Below are 17,225 nucleotides of genomic sequence, written 5' to 3' on the forward strand. Positions count from 1 at the left end.
GCACAAAATTAAAAAATGAAAGCAGATTTTTTTCAGAATAGCAAACAATGGTAATAAGCATAAATCCCAAATTTTATAACACATTTAAAAAAATAATAAGCATAAATCAAAACTTTAAACACATTTAAAATCATTTTGCACAAAACTGAAATATTAAATGGAAAATTATCCAACAAAATCATGTTTTCCGTTGTTATATTTCTCTGGGGTTTTTTTTGTGCTCTCAGACATTTTCTGCTCATATTTTAATTTTTTGTATGCTTATGCTGTTTTCCCTTCACTCTTGTTTCCACATTCTGCGCTTGCTTTCCCAAAGAGTTTCATGTAAATTAGGGCAGGCGCATCATTGGTCCACTAGTTCTTGAGTGACAGCTCCTCCTCCAGCCAATCAGTCAAAGAGGGGCAGTGACATCACTTCAGTGCGCCTAATTGCTCAGAGTTTACTTATACAGGTGAAAATGGATTACTGTCAGCTGGAGTAACATCTTTCCATACAGGACACTGTTATATGTGTCCATCTGTCACTGCTGTATGCCTACCTGGTGATCCGTTAACGTTAAATGAGCCGTCCTAGCGACCCGTTGCCATTATATTCGCCTATATTTATTCACGGTCACACCACGAAAGGCAGCTGCCTCTCATAGTCACTGTTATGCTCGCCTAAGTCAGTTATGGTAGGCAGACAGTAATCCATTTTCACCTGTACAAGCAAACGCTGAGCATCGGCGTGAGGCGCACTGTAGTGGCGTCACCGCCCCTATTCGACGGATTGGCTAGAGGAGGAGCTGTCAATCAAGAACTAGTGGACCAATGATGAAGCTTCAACCCGCCCTGATTTACATGAAACTCTAACCGCAACATTTGGGAAAGCAAGCACAGTACGTGGAAATGAGCGAAAGGAAAAACAACATACGCATACAAAAAATAAAAAATATGAGCAGAAAATGTCTGAGAGCACAAAAAACAGAGAATAATAACAAATGCAAGTTGAATAATTTTGAATTAATATTTCAGTTTTGTGCAAAATGATTTTAAATGTGTTTAAAGTTTTGATTTATGCTTATTATTTTTTAAAATACATTACATTTTTGATTCACGCTTATTATCTTTCGATCCATGACCATTGCTTGCAATTCTGAAAAAATCTGCTTTCATTTTTAAATTTTGTGCAATATATTTTTGCTTGTGTTTTTAAATTTTGGTTTCATGCTTATTACTTCTTTTATCCGTGACCACAATATTTTAGATGGAAAAATTATCCCATAATAACGGTTCTATTGAAGTAAAAAGTCACCTACATCTTGGATGGCCTGAGGGTAAGTAAACTAAGAGTACATTTATTTTGGATGAATTATACCTTTAATATTGTAGATAAAATAAAGAAAATAGAGTAAAAAAAAAAATATACCAAGAATTCATCTCGAATAAAAAACTTTGCCTTGGACACTTTCGGGTCTTCTCCGGGATCAGGGGTTGCTGTGCATATAAAACAAACAAACAAAAATTAAAACAGATATTATTGTTTAATGTATATAGACATTATGCAAGGCCATAGAATCAATTTTGAAAATGGAAGTGGTCATATTAAAAAATGGCTGAGTTTGCCAAGTCTTGAATGAAATGATAAAACAATAATATCCACCTTTCAATTCAAGCACTTTTAATGTGCATTTTCAAGCTTTTGGAGCACACTTTTGTACTAAAAGCCTTAAGGGACAATGTTCAGTAAAGCACTTATTTTCTCAATGGGTTCAGGCTCATTTCATAATATGGACTTTTTGATTTTGCAACTCTTGACACAAATTAAGAAATTACTGTCTGTTAAGAAATTAACTTTTATTGTAAAACAGAAGTCAAACTATCAAAATCTGTGTGGCAAAGCTGGCAAAGCACTTGTTTTATTTGGTGCGTTTTTATTCATCATCTAAAGATCCAAAACAATGTCACAGAATCTTTGTGCGATTTTCTCTAAACACCGCGCACATTGTGGTGTTTTGTTCCGTCTTTGAACAAATTGGTTGAGTGAGTGATTCAATGATCCATTAATACAGACAGCCACTTACAGTACGTTGCCCCTGACTGTTTAATGGATGGCTCAATGACTCTTTCAACAAAATGACTTTAAACAAAGTGGATTTAAATGGATTTAATACAGCACTTTTCACAAACCATAAATAGCTATATGTGTTGCCATCAGACAGTTTGAAATAGTAACTGAAATGCTCTGTTAAATTCTGATTTAATCCAGATTAGGGATGGGCATTTTTGGCAATTTCTTATTTCGATCATCGATAGGTTTCAAAAACGATGAATCGAGTGGGTGGGGCATGGCCGTAATGGAGATAATGAAAATATCTGAAAACTGTTATGAAAATGAATGTTAAAAATAAAAATGACATGAAAACATGTCTATGAAAACATGAACACATGATTAGAACACTTAGATTATGATTATGATGCAGCAATGTTATTAAAAAAGAAGTATCTAAAAAAGAATCGCTGCCTGAGGTGAAGCTGACTTTATACCAACAAACTGAAACCCATTCTATGACACTACCTATGATATTAATCAGATAACTTACAGATAACTTATCAGATAAATAACATAAACGTAACATTACAACTTGTATCTGCACAAAAGGATGCATATGCCAGTGAACTTTAAGTTACGCACTATAGTGAGAGTGAGAGAGAGCTCCTGCTGTGATGCGCTTTCAACAACTCGCTGAAACACAGGTTAGGACGGAATTTACTATAGATTTCACATCCTATAAAGTTCTCATTATAATGCTATGTTTATGAAATTCCAGTGAACTTTAAGTTTCGCGCTATAGCCAGGGGTGGTTCTAGACCACAGTAACTGGGGGGGCCAGACAGGGGCACTTGTGCTTTTAGGGGGCACAATTTTAAAATTCATCCTAACCTACCATCCTAAAAATTAATATTTCATCATTTATTTTGACAAATAATTTTGTATATCAGGGGCATCATTTTTGAGGGGGCTCGAGTGAAGGGGGGTACTCTCATGCTTGTCATATGACACACAGCAGCCACAATACCACTGTATAACTGATATAGACTTATATATATATATATATATATATATATATTTTTTTTTATTCGAAATATTCCCAAAATATATCATGAAATATCTCGATTCTCAAATATGTGTAAGTAAATGCATTTTGCACCTTTATAGATTATGTTAGTAAGTTAGCCTAATAGTGTAATATTAACTTTGCATAAAAATCCGTCTTTTTACTTAAGTACCAGATGTCATACCATGAAATGAGTGTCATACCATAAGCATATAATATGACTGAGTTTGTATTGTATGTGGATTTAATAAAAACATTGTAAGTTACTAATTAGCCCATATCTTTCATTGTACAAAAAGAGCAAAGAACCTTTACATTATCAAAGAACATTTTCACTTCAGTCCAGCGAGTTCAAGCATTCTCAAAAACTCCCATAATAATCTCTAAAGCTGTTTACATTATGAAATTAATATCTTTACATTTGTACATCTTCACTTTGTTATTTCTGAGAAGAGAATTCAGTCAGCGAGCGCGCGCGATGACAAAATAGCGGCGCTTCGGCGATGACTCATCTGAACGCTTCTGATTGGCCCTTGCATTCATAAGCTCAACAGAATTGTATGTGATTGGTTATAATGCGCAGGGCTTTAAAAAACTTGTGTGTCTCTGGCTCTGTGCCAGCCAGCAAACGCAGATTTGAATTTAACAGCTGTTTTTCTTTTTATATAGTTTACAGGACAAACTGCGCATTTCACCCAAAATTATTTGCTGTGATATGATTCCAAATTTAAGGGGGCCAAGCCTGTTGACAGGGGGGCACTGATTTGTGCTACATTTTCATCTACATTATCAAGTGATTCCTAAAATCGCCTACGTGTTTTCGAAGCATACGAAGTACCAAAACAATTTTAACTGAAGTATGCCTACTGTTGAACGAACAAATGACGACAAAAAAAAAAAAAAAAAAAAATTCACTGCTGCATTATTATAGGATCAGTATTTTTTTTTAAAAGAAACATCTAAAAGCAATATGACCGCCTCAAATAACTCAAGTCAATATCGGGCATTGCATTTGAGCATGAAACTAAACACTGGTAATATGCAGCGCATTCAGCATGTTAATAAATATTAATATCCCAACGCATCCTATATTAGATTAATCAGATAACTAACCCAGACATCATGTGACTTCAAAGCCAAGCATCTCTCTCTTCTCGCGTCTATGCTTTGAACCGCATGCTGCTGCAAGCTAAACAATCAGAACTCAGGGTGCCGTCCAAAGTGCTATTATAACCAATCAGATTTGTTTTGTTTTTTTTGTCCACGATCATCGTTTTCATGATCGATCATCGCTGTCACGGCCGAGTAGCCTACTCCATCACTAGGTGCGTTTACATGGAGCATTGTAATCGGTTTAAAAGTCCAATCCGAATGAAAATGCTCCATATAAACACCTCAATCGGAATAAAAATGCCCAAACCGAATGAAATTGTAATCGGTTTGAGAGGGGTGGTATAAACCTTTCTATAAACCAAACAAAATTAAAATCCTGCCATGTAAACACTTTAAACCGATTACTTTGCGTCTACGTCATCACGTCCAGAGGTCGGGTTGTCAGAACGTGAACGTGAAGTCGGCAACGGTACATTCTGTGATTTGGGGACACCGACACTACAGTAGAGACTGGGTAATAGTGGAGGTATAAAGTTAAAATTTCCATTATACAGTTAAAAACACATTAGAAAGGAGAACGCTTGCTGTGTGACGGACTATCTGCTCTCATGTCCGGAGTGAAAAACAGATCTGAAATGAAGCGCAATTTTCTGCTTTTCAGCTTAGAAACAACACAGTGATGATAGTGAAAGTAGCTCAATGAAAATAAACAACTTGACCAAAAGTTGCCTTTGTCATTTGTATTTGTATAGATGACAGATTCATAATTTCCGGTCTGCTTGAATTTATACCTGCTCACGCCATGAATGTTGTACGAAACACGATTGTGATAAAGCAATGCTCCTTTGATTCATTGTTCAGCAACTCTTGGTAAGAAATCGTGTATTTGTTCCATTTAAGTACAGTACAACTTTGTAGTATCAGAGTACAATTAATCTCAGCTGCATTACAGAGGGACATATGATTTCTATGATCGCGTTCTGGTCATATGACTGAGCGCTCGAATGAACGCAAGGGATTCAAATATTAACCGTTTATTCTAACCAAGTGCAAACAGATATTAAAAATATTAACGTAAATATGGGCGTTTTTTCCTCTGGTGACTTGTTTTTGTTGTCATTGTAGGCTATTAGCATATCCTAAAATCGAAAGCACAGGCACATGTAAACACCATATCGGATTAGATGACGTCTCATGTAAACAGTTCATCGAATCTTTCAATCGGAATGATTTTAATCGGAATGACAAAAAAGTGTACATGTAAACGCACCTACTGTTGCACATCCCTAATCCAGATGTTGTCTGACAAAATCTCTATATACATAAGACATTGCTTGTTTGCTAGGCGTTTGGAAAAGTCACTAAAGGGTCTGAAAGTCATTATCTAGCAATAAGTTGTATATTTGTTAATACCGATGGGAGGAAGTGCAGCACGCAGAGTGGCCGATAGGTCCCACCTTCTACATTTATGAGCCAGTTGCTGATGGATTAAATTGCTTCGGCTGCTGTTGGAGGCTCCAGTTGCTGTGGAGGCGGTCGACAGCGCATAAGCATTGACTGGTCAGCCTGAGAAAACGCATTTCGTGTGTTTAGAAACCATTATGAGACAGATAGATTTATTGGCGATTATTTTATCAACTTTTTATTGTTTTTTTTACACACAACATCCATCCAAAACAACAACAACAAAACAACAGACATATAATCAATACAACATCCATTCATGACAAAATGCAAAACAACAACAACAGACATCCTATATATAATCCAGTACTTTAGAAAAAGAACACTGCCAAACATCAAGAGTGCCCGGCTCGGCCCCATCAATTCGTGCTGCTGTACATTGATGACACATAAACTTGGCTTAACCATATAATCAATTTGTAATAACGAGGATACAACAAAGTTTACATGTGTCCATATATTATTAACAGAATAGGACACTCCCCAAACATATGAAGAAAAGTACCTGCTGACGCAGTATTACAAGAATGGAAGTTGTAATTTGGTAGTAGTTTCATTTTGAATCTTTTGCAAGGAGTTATTATGCATGCTCTATGAATAACTTTGAAATGTATAAGACGATGAGCCAAGTTTTTAGAGGTTAAACTGAGGTTAGACCACACTTTCTCCCAAGTCGACAGATAAATTAAGGTCAGATAATTCCCGATTCCAAACAGATTTGACAGAAAAAGGCATTTTAATGCGATCAACAATTCCACCACACACCAAGATGACCAAGACCAGATGGTCGACCAAAAGATGGCAGATGTATTGGCGATTTTAATGACGGTGTTTAGTCAGAGACTTGGTGATAACCTTTGGGGAGTGGATAGAGGAGCTCAGCTGCTTATCTGAGAGGCGTTTCAAGGACTTATTTGCATGACCTCGCCTAGAAAGGACTTTGATGACACGGACATTTCTGTAGTGAACAACAGTCAAACTTGCATTCCAAGGACCAGTTTATGGCAGGGCCCCTCTCTAACTGCCGGTGTGGAGGGAGATGTGCCCCACTGTGATTGGATCTTGGTGGAGGAACATAAAAAGATGTTCTGAACCATCAGATAAGATGCCAAGACAACTGCCAGACACCTCTAGCAGGACAGAAAGGGAGACCTTCTGCATCCACGACCACCTAAAAGAGGACTTCTCATTGGACTGCGGGTTGACCCTCACCATCACACCCGATTGGGTTTAGGAAATGACTGCCATAAAAATTCCTCCAGATCTCTTGATGCAACAGCAGTGGCCGAAAACAAAGACAGGCCACACAGATCTATCCAAATCCATTCATACCCATGTTTGGAGACCTTAAATGGATGCAAACTGCAAGGGATTCACTTCATCCTCAGATGAAGTACAGTTTATGTTAATGGCCATTGATTGTTAACACAACACTTCACGGAAGCAGGCCTATTAACATATTATGGTATGAATAAGTGATTGTTCAACAGTTTCCTATCATGTTTGGACTCTTTTTGCTCCTCATGATGCTGATAATAGTTTGAAAGAGGTTTGGTAAAGAAATATTGCATGGGTGAAATGTTAAAGACACTGTTTAACTTTGTACTCCACTGTATGCAAATGAGTTCCACACTAGGGCGGGCAACATCATGGCCACCTTGGACACAAGTGGCCAATCACATTCCTGGAACGGAGAGGCACCAGATTCCAATCTCCTCCTCATCAAAAAGAGATAAAGGTACCTTCCCAAAAGACACTGAGTCTGAGTCCTGTTACCGGGAAGGCAGCAACAGGAACACTCCCCGTTTCTGAGTCTTTCATCTAGAGAGACACTAACAGAAACACCAAAGTTCTGAGTCTCTGATACATCCAGAGAGACAGTAGCAGATACAACGTTCTGAGTCTCTGGCCTGATGAGGAAAGAGATTTTAAGACAGCTAAGGTTTAACTCAGCTCCTGAGCAAACCTTCCTTATCGCATTTGGCTGCCCTTCAGTTGCAAAGGACCCAGCAGTGACGGACCCCGTCTGACTCTTGCCGCTCCGAAAGCAGCACAGCCCAGTCCGCAAAGGACCTCCGCAGTGGCAGACACTGCCTGAAACCCACGGCTCCTCAACGACACAGACAGGCTGCAAAGGACCCCGTGAAGACCCATCTGACCCAGCTGCCCAGTCCATGCTCTAAGGACCCTTTGTGGCACAACAGAAGTTCAGCATCCTCCAGGTCAGCATTGATGGCTAACAGAACGCAACTCTGTGCCCTCCCCACTGCACGCAGTCTGCATCACCAGTGGAAGACGTCTCTACCGCCGGACTGATCACCCGCCTGTGTAACGTAATTATAAACTTACCAAACCTCTTTCCTAAAGACCTTGGCTTAGTTTATACCTGCAGCCTATGTTTCTCTAACCTGTTTAGATAACATTTACTTGGGGTCAGCATTACGAATAATAGCTATATTATTTGTTCAGAGATAAATAAGCAGTTATTTATTGTTAATTCCACCAGAGCCATTAAGTGGTTCCCATAAGCAACATTTCCATTGAAATCTCTTCCATTGCTACATTCAGCTCAACAGCATTGCATTCAGCCATTCTGTGTTCATTCCATTTATTTGTTTCTGCGATTTACTCAGTATCTTCCTTCATATTTAGTTGTCTATTATTCTCTATTAGCAGTGCATATTCACTTATTTGTATCATCACTAGTTGTTGTATTTACTCTTGCATATCTATTGCTAATAAATTTCATTTATCTTATTACAATTGTGTGTTCTTTGTGTTGATGATCCAAGGCTCTACTAGCTAGCTAAATCACCAATCTTTCAGATAAATCAGTTGACCAGCTCCCTCCAATGTGTGCAATTCAAATTATTGAACAGCTTGTGGGAAACACGCCCGCATTGCCAAATTACCAGTCTTTGACTGGTGCACTAAACTAAGTGAGGTGGGAATTGGTCATCTGATATACTCATAACTGCACCTTGAGTGACGTGTGACCCAAAATCACAACGTCTTAGGTGACATGAGTCCCACATACTACATTTCATTGGCCACATGTGACTTCATTTCAACTGTGCTATAGTCTGATTTTAACTATTAAGAGGGTCCACTTTAACACAGCTATTTAGCCTATTCATTCTTCAAACTATTTCTCTAGGGCTGCAGGTTGGCGTCGCAATATTTGTAATTATTCTTAAATCACTCATTTAACGATAGTGCGATAATACTATTCATGGTTGCACATCATCATCTTCAGTCCCTCAATGCAGTGGCGGTTCTACATTGTTCTACGGTTTTTGGGCTAAAAAATTTTGCACAAACAGTTTTACTATAACAATATAAGTGTAAGACAAGCTTATATTTCTCAATTGCACAAATCCTTCAACATGAAAAACACAATTCTGCACAAAACAGTATAAGTTATCAGAACTTAAATAAATATACTATATATACATAATAAACACTGTGTTTATTTGGCACTCGACAATCAACAGATTTCCCATCCCCCAACACTGTCACTCACGACCAGAAGTCAAGACTAAACCACAAAGTGAAAATAGCAGTATTCTTTAGTGATATGTTATTTACACAGTGCAGATAGCTTTAGATTCTATTTATTCTGTTAAAATAAAATAAAAACATGGCGAAAAACATTATTAGAGAAAAACATTACTTATTGCAAAAATAGTGGTAATTATCTGCACTTCTGCATTGTAATACAGTATAAAATAGTATGCAATAACTTTTAAAATATAAAATATAAAATAATTTTTAAATTTTATTTCTAATTATTAAATGGATGCCACCTTATTGGGACAAAAGCCCTCTCTACACCTACCCTAACCCTACCCGATACTTTGTTCAACTTTTTGATTATTTCCTTCATTTTTATTAAAAAATAAATGCTTTTCTGATGTGATTTGAAATTTAAAAAGCAAGAAAAAAAGTTCGCCAAAAGGCAGATTCGAACCCCGGTCGATCGTGTCAAAAGAAGTGTATTGCAAACTTTACCATCTGCACCACTGAATCTGACAACTAGTAACCGTCTTTTGCATATTTGACTATCCCAATCATACATTTGTGGGTGGAGTTAATGTAAATAGCCTCTGCCAGCAACATAGCTATTTGCACTTAAATAGACACTCCGATTTTTTTTTTTTTATATTCCCAACAATTAAACAGTTGCCCACATAAAAAACAGGGGTGCTACAGCACCCTCAGCACCCCCACTTCCCGCGCCCCTGGGTGTGACTGACTTTAGCCCACTTGTCCCACTAATTTGAGAGAGGTGAACTGTCCGCCGCGGCCGCACCCCCCTCCCCTTTCCACTTCTCACACAGCTTCTGTGCTCGGTACCTTCTCAACAAGCAGGGGCGCCAATTTGCCAATTCCCCGCACAGTTATATGATAGATAATATGATAGATAATAGAAAACCGCTTAGCGGCGCAGATGATTTTTTTTTTCCAAGTGCTTGTGCCGCCCCCCACGTGTCATGAAAAAATGCCGCCCCGGGCGGCTGCCCCGTTCGCCCATGCCTAAAACCGCCACTGCCTCAATGCCAACGTCAAAGGAGACAATGTTTGCCAGCTTCCCGTGTAGCTACTTTATTTTGTTGGGGGGATAATAACTCAAGCATTATTCTTCCTCTCTTTCAACGTTATGTCCGATATTCATAAATTTTCTAGTTTTATCCTCACCAGTTGTCTTACCAGAGAACAACATTCCTGATCATTATTGAAATATGCCATCTCCACCAGCCGAAACGAGCATATCCACTAAAGTGACAATCAGCCTGAACGCAGAGGCCGGGAAGTTGAACAGAGAAGACCAATCGATGAGAGTGGGAGGTACACAGGTACACAGACCAAAGTCTGATGAACCACTGATGGTTCGAGGACAGCCGATTGAAGAAGTGCAGTAGTTTATCAACCTTGTGAGCATAGTGGCCACTGATGGAGGGACATAGGCTGAACCAACAGCTGAATAAGGAAGATCAATGGAGACATAGAGACAGGCTTTCCAAGAAGACATGGAAGACATTGGCATCCAATGGGAAGATGTGGATAATGTGGCCATGGAACGTCTTATAATGAAATGGATCTGATAATGGTGAAATCTCTGCAGAGTAAGAAACTACTCTCTTTAAATATTAAGGCATACCACCTCTCCTAACCATCCAGAGAGTGCACACCCTGAATGATCTTAGAACTGAACTTACTATGTCTTTGTGTTGGGGGTTCAAACCTCAGTGAGGTTTGCCTGTAGATAGCTCAGAATCTGAACCCTTCAGAGCAAAGCCTGCCGCCAAATATAAATTTCAGGACCTCTACAATATTCTGACTCAAACAGAGTGGTCCTGACTGAAATCTAGTGAAATCCGACAAATGGAGCTCAAGCGTAGTTCAGACAGACCATGGCGTGACTGCAGCATCAGCTGACGCTCAGCTGATCGTAACTCCTCCCACTACAGTTAATAAGATATATAAGATCATCCATACTCACACTTGTCATAGTCTGTCGCACAGACATGTGCTTACCCTCCTCCATCCCCAACTCCTCCTCATGAAGGTACATGATCACTAACTGCTCGCCCACGGAGATATATCATCTATCCTGCACATGTTGCTCAAATTGTTCAATATTATCCACAGTACAGTGTTACTCTACTTAGTATATATAACTGTGCATAATAAAATATCTGGCAATTGCTTAGGCTTCAGCCACAGCCATATCACCCTGCAGCCCAAGACCGGTTGCCCATGGAAGTTAAGCAGGGCTGAGCCTGGTCAGTACCTGGATGGGAGACCTCCTGGGAAAACTAGGTTGCTGTTGGAAGAGGCGTTAGTGAGGCCAGCAGGGGGTGCTCACCCTGCAGTCTGTGTGGGTCCTAACACCTCAGTATAGTGACGGGGACACTATACTGTAAAAAAAGCACTGTCTTTCAGATGAGACGTTAAACCGAGGTCCTGACTCTCTGTGGTCATTAAAAATCCCATGACACTCATCGTAAAGAGTAGGGGTGTAACCCCGATGTTCTGGCCAAATTCCCTACACTGGCCCTTGTCAATCATGGCTTCCCAATAATCCCCATCCACTTGATTGGCTCTATGACACTCTCCTCTCCACCTGTAGCTGGTGTGTGGTGAGTGCACATTTTGATTAAACTGTTTTATGTTCTTCATAAATGTTAAATGTAATTGTGCTGTATTTATTCAGAAACCAGAATGTAAAAAATACATTTTATTCTTTTAGTCTTCGAAATAAAACTGTTAATTTACCATCTTGAACATGCTTTCCCACTTTATTGAAGGGTTTTGATTGTAATAATTTGTAAAATAACAGTGTTTCTCTGTAGAACATTTAGTGATTTCATTGTAAGAATCTACACTGTAAAACAAAATCCCGTAAAAATGGGCAAATGACTGCAAAAAACGCAAAAGCAAAAAACGTCAAATTAAAGTAAAATATCGTAAACGAAACAAGGAAAAATCTGTAAAATAAGGGTTTTACACCAAAATAAATTCCGTAAAAAAACAGTCAAATGACTGGCAGATACGGCTGCAAAACAAAAACCATTAAATTAAAGTAAAATATCATACTTTAAAACAAGGAAAAACGCTTGTTTTTGCACTTTATTTAAATTAAGATATTTTATGGTTTTTGTTTGGCAGCTGTAGCTGCCAGTCATTTGACCGTTTTATTAATTATTTTACAATTTATTTTATTTTTTTTGCAGTGTAGGCAACATGTTGGTTTTGGTTTGGTTTGAAACACATACACCTTTTAATTTTTTTTTTTTTAATTCATCTCTACACAAGTAACATCCTCACTTAACAATTAGCTAAAATAGATTGAACAATTATATTGCTCCAGATCTTCAGTTGTAAAAATGGAGCCTAGACACAAAAAATAAAATAAAATAAAACATTGACAGCTTCTAAGAAAAATATTATGTATACTAAGCTTTAAATTATTATAGTCTGTAGAGCGAACAAATTCCGCTCTACATAAATAACAACGTAAATCATTCTGACATTCCTATTGAACATTTAGTTAAAATGCAATGAATAATTATGGTGCACTCTGCCATTTCCGTGGATCGGCGCCTATGCCCTTGAGCAAGGCACTGAATTCCCAATTACTCCCCAGGTGACAAATGGCTGCCCACTGCTCTGGGTGTGTGCGTTTGTGTTCAATACTCACTGCTGTGTGTGCATTTTCATACTGGGTGACTGTGAGGTGGTATAGTCACGGGACAAAACACCGCTCTTCCGTTCCAATCAAAACATTAAACAGGTTCTCCCCACTCAGTGACACACCCACTGAGAAACCTGATGAAAGTGCCCTAGTTATTTGCGATTCTATTTTACGGAATGTGAAAATAAAGCCACCAGCCACCATAGTCCAATGTTTACAGGGAGCCAGGTTGCCTGACACTGCCTGACAACTGTGTGAACTTGCAAGTACAAAATCAGACACTGTAATATGGTCTGGTCCCCTCCCTGCTTACCGTGGTGACGAGATACACAGTAGACTGTCGTCACTCAATGGCTGGATGTCTAAGTAGTGCCCGCAGAATAACATAGGTTTCATTGACAATTGGACGAGTTTTTTGGGCAGACCTGACCTGTTAAAAAGAAATAGTCTTCATCCCTCCAGGGGTGGTGCTGCTCTCCTCTCTAGAAATACGGCACATAGTCTTAGAGTTGGTACTTGACAAACTGGGGCCCAGGTTAGAAAGGCTAAACCGACCATCTGCTAGCCGCCTCACGTCACAGAAGTCAGTTAATTCTCAGCACATAGACACCTAGATATCATACTATAGAGACTGTGTCTGCTCCAACGAAATAGCAAATACAAAAAAAGAAAAAAAAAAACAAGTCCAAGTCCGAACCAATTTAAGGGTAGCAATTTAATTGACGTTCAACAAATAAAAAAAACAGACATAATACAGATAAACAAATGATAAAGCTTGGCTTAATGAATATTACATCCCTTTCTACGAAAGCGCTTTTTGTAAATGATATGATCACAGATCAAAACCTAGATGTGCTATGTTTGACAGAAACGTGGCTAAAACCAGATGATAATATTAATTTAAGTCTACCCCCCAAGATTAATGTTATAAACATGAGCTGTGTTCAAAAGCTAAAGGGGGAGGTGTTGCTACAATTACATCAATATTTTCAGTATTTCTCAGCATATCCAATAGCTCAGAAAAACTTGATGGTGTAACATAAACTATTGACTCTCTCTTTTCTAGCACTTAAGACACTGTTGCTCTTTATGCTTAAAGAAGAGTAAGTAAAACAGTCCGACTCCGTGGTATAATGAGCATACTCGCGCCCTAGACAGCAGCCTGGAAAATGGAGCACAGCTGGAAGAAAACAAAACCAGAGGTATTGTATTGCATGGAGGGAAAGTGCTAAAAACTGCTAGAACAAGAAATAAAAGAAGAAGAAAATAAACAACCCCAGGTATTTACTCAATACAGTGGCTAAATTAATGAAAAATAAAGTATCAGCAGGCACAGACATCCCAACAGAATAGCAGTAACTGACTTAATGATAGGGATATGCCAGTATCGAATTTTCAACTTGAGATTAATTGCTAATTAACAGTATTAACATTTAATTACAATAAAGCAACACACAAAAAATGTGTAAAGTTAAAAATGTTACACACATTAAAGAACAAAAGAATAAAGACCAATATGTATCACTTCACAATTAAATCTCATTAGTTAACATTAACAATGAGCAATAGCTACATTTGCTACAGAAGTTATTACTCTTTGTTAAAAAATACAACTCCTAGTTTATGTTAGCTGATTAAAAAACAGTTGCAACTTTTGATTTTAACTATGTGTTATTAAATATTGAAATTACTTAAGATTAATGAATGTTTAGAATAATTTTTCATTGTTCAGTTTATGTTAACTAATGAATTAGTTGTTAACTATTGAACTACTGTATTCAATGTTAACTACTGAAGCCCTGATGTAAAGTGTGACTGAACAATACATAATCAAAACACTTTCAAACAATATCTAGGGCATGTTGTAGTCCAGATTAAAATGTAAAAAAGTTTGAAATAGCCTATTAAGTCTTTAATATTTAAGTATTTGGCGCTGAGATGAACACCATAGCGAATACACAAACCTGAACCGAGAGGCTTGTGACTGTCCCATTGACTGCCAAGTAAATTACACTGTCAAGGCACAGAAAAGTATAAAAAAAACATCGCCAAAACAGTCCATCTGCCATCAGTGGTTCAATCTGAATTTTATGAAGCGACGAGAATACTTTTTGTACGCAAAGAAAATAAAAATAACGACATTTATTCAACAATTCGTCTCCTCTCTGTCTCTCTGTGTCAGCATAGCACCATTTTGGAGAGCATCCGATGGACGCTAAGTGCGTACGCTATTCTCTGTCATCAGTAACGCATGGATACGCTGTTTCTGTTCAAATCAAAGCGTAAATAAACGTACAATACGTATCCATGAGTAGTGTTGGGCGGTATGACCAAAAATTTATATCACGGTATTTTTCAAAATTATACCGGTTTCACGGTATATGACGGTATTTATTTTTTTCATGTATGACCGGGTGTTAACCACATTTTGTACTGATTGAGAGAGGAAAAACTGCAGTTGATTGACTCAGTTGATAGAATGCCCTATTTTACTGTCATGATGAGCGAATATTGTAGAAAAATTCCACACTAAATAGTGACTAAACACGACTCATTAATAGCCTACATGTTAACCAGGAGTCACTCTCATTTATAATCGCGACATCGTCTGATAAAATCAACATGCATCTAACGTTACACTAAAGTGTGGCTATGCGGTGGTTTTGGCTATATTACTTTTTTGTCTCATGCAGTGCACTGCCTGCGTCTGAGTAACAAACTAAAAAAAAAAAAAAAACAACAAACAAAAAAGTGCATAATATTAACATACGAACTATGCTCATATTTATAATTCCAAACAGTCAGTTAGCAGCAGGTGCTTGGAAACGCTGTTTTGTACTCATTTATTTATAGAGTCTGCTGCGGTACGGCCAGCTGAATGCGGTGCTTCGCTGCCGCTCGCTGCACAGAACAGACGCCGAGAGAGGCGACACTGCGCTGGGAGTCAGATCTCGCGCGACGCGGGGCAGCACTGGAGACATCTTCCAACTGAACCATAGCTAAGGTTTATCCAAAAAAGTCGCTAGGTTTGTCAGTTTGTATGTTCTATGTAAAAAAAGCCGCTAAAAGGGTCTGAAAGTTGCTAAATATAGTGCTAAAGTCACGCCGTGTGTGTGAGACGCGAGCTGATGGCAGCGGGTGCATATTGTGGATGAGTTCTTCTGTGTCATCACGTTCTACTAGTTCTACAGCTTCAGAACTTTCACGCTTAGTAACACATACAGCTGCGTTCTTGCCACAATGCAATAGTGAAAAGAAACCCCTCTCAAACATGTCGCGTTCCGAACGTTATTTAAATGTATTGCGGTATTTTAAAAATTCATATCATAAGAAAAATAAACACCGGTATTCGGTATGAACCGGTATACCGCCCAGCACTATCCATGAGTTACTGATAATTACGGTTCAACCCCTGATGTCACATGGACTATTTTACCAATGTCCTTGCTATGTGTCTGGACCTTGATCATGGTTGTACTCTTGCTGTCTATGGGAGGGTCAGAGAGCTCTCGGATTTCATAAAAAATATCTCAATTTGTGTTCCGAAGATGAATGAATTTTTGGGTGAACTATCCCTTTAATAAAAATAGAGGTAAAAAGGAATAATAAAGGAACATTTGAAATGGCCATTAATCCGTTAATACAATTATTTTATCGTTCCATTTAATATTTGAATTTTACAGTCAACCAATCACAAATTCAAGTAATACAGCCTATGCAAATGTGACGTTAATGCATCCAACGAGTGAAATGCCCACACTCAGCTCTAAATTCATCATAGGTAAGTCGCAGTGGCAAAGCCCTGGCGTTAGAGTTTTTCCAAGGATATGTCACGAACCAATCATTAGGCCTACATTTAAGCGAAAATTTACATTTTTGAAACCAGCGAAAATTGCAGGATAGTGTAAACACGGATTCGAACATCACCTGGCAGGGCTTCTGTGAACGGAGAAAACAGAATAAAATGGTAACACTTGGTGTCATTTGTTAACATTAGTTAATGCATTAATTAACATGAATGAACATAATGAACCATGAACAATACATGTATTACACTATTCATTAATATTTGTTAATGTTAGTTAATAAAAATGCAGTTGTTCATTGTTAGTTAATGTTAGTTCAGAGTGCATTAACTAAAGTTAACAAACACAACTTGTGATTTTAATAATGCATTAGTAAATGCTGAAATTAACATTAACTAAGATTGCTATATAAATGTGTGTGTGTGATATATATATATATATATATGTGTGTGTGTGTATATATATATATATATATATATATATATATATATATATTAGGTGGCACGGTACACAGATGTCACGGTTCGGTGGTCACGGTTCGATACT

General features: G+C 38.0%; 1 protein-coding gene across 5 annotated transcripts in view; it reads right to left on the bottom strand.

The window, feature by feature from the left end:
- The window catches only part of gnal (guanine nucleotide binding protein (G protein), alpha activating activity polypeptide, olfactory type), a 253,324-nt gene that overhangs the window by 2,749 nt on the left and 233,350 nt on the right, over positions 1-17,225 (bottom strand). For 2 of the 5 annotated variants that reach the window (XR_009268975.1, XM_058764671.1), the window contains one exon: positions 1,409-1,476. Coding sequence is in view for 4 of the 5 variants with exons in the window: in XM_058764671.1 (XP_058620654.1) it covers positions 1,409-1,476 (68 nt within the window). In the remaining variant the exon portion in view is untranslated. Of the gene's footprint in view, positions 1-1,357; positions 1,477-12,376; positions 14,054-17,225 lie in introns of those variants that run through there. The other 3 variants (XM_058764670.1, XM_058764674.1, XM_058764672.1) reach the window with 3 other exon arrangements.

This window comes from Onychostoma macrolepis, chromosome 24 (assembly GCF_012432095.1).
Source record: "Onychostoma macrolepis isolate SWU-2019 chromosome 24, ASM1243209v1, whole genome shotgun sequence".
Taxonomy (NCBI): Eukaryota; Metazoa; Chordata; class Actinopteri; order Cypriniformes; family Cyprinidae; genus Onychostoma; species Onychostoma macrolepis.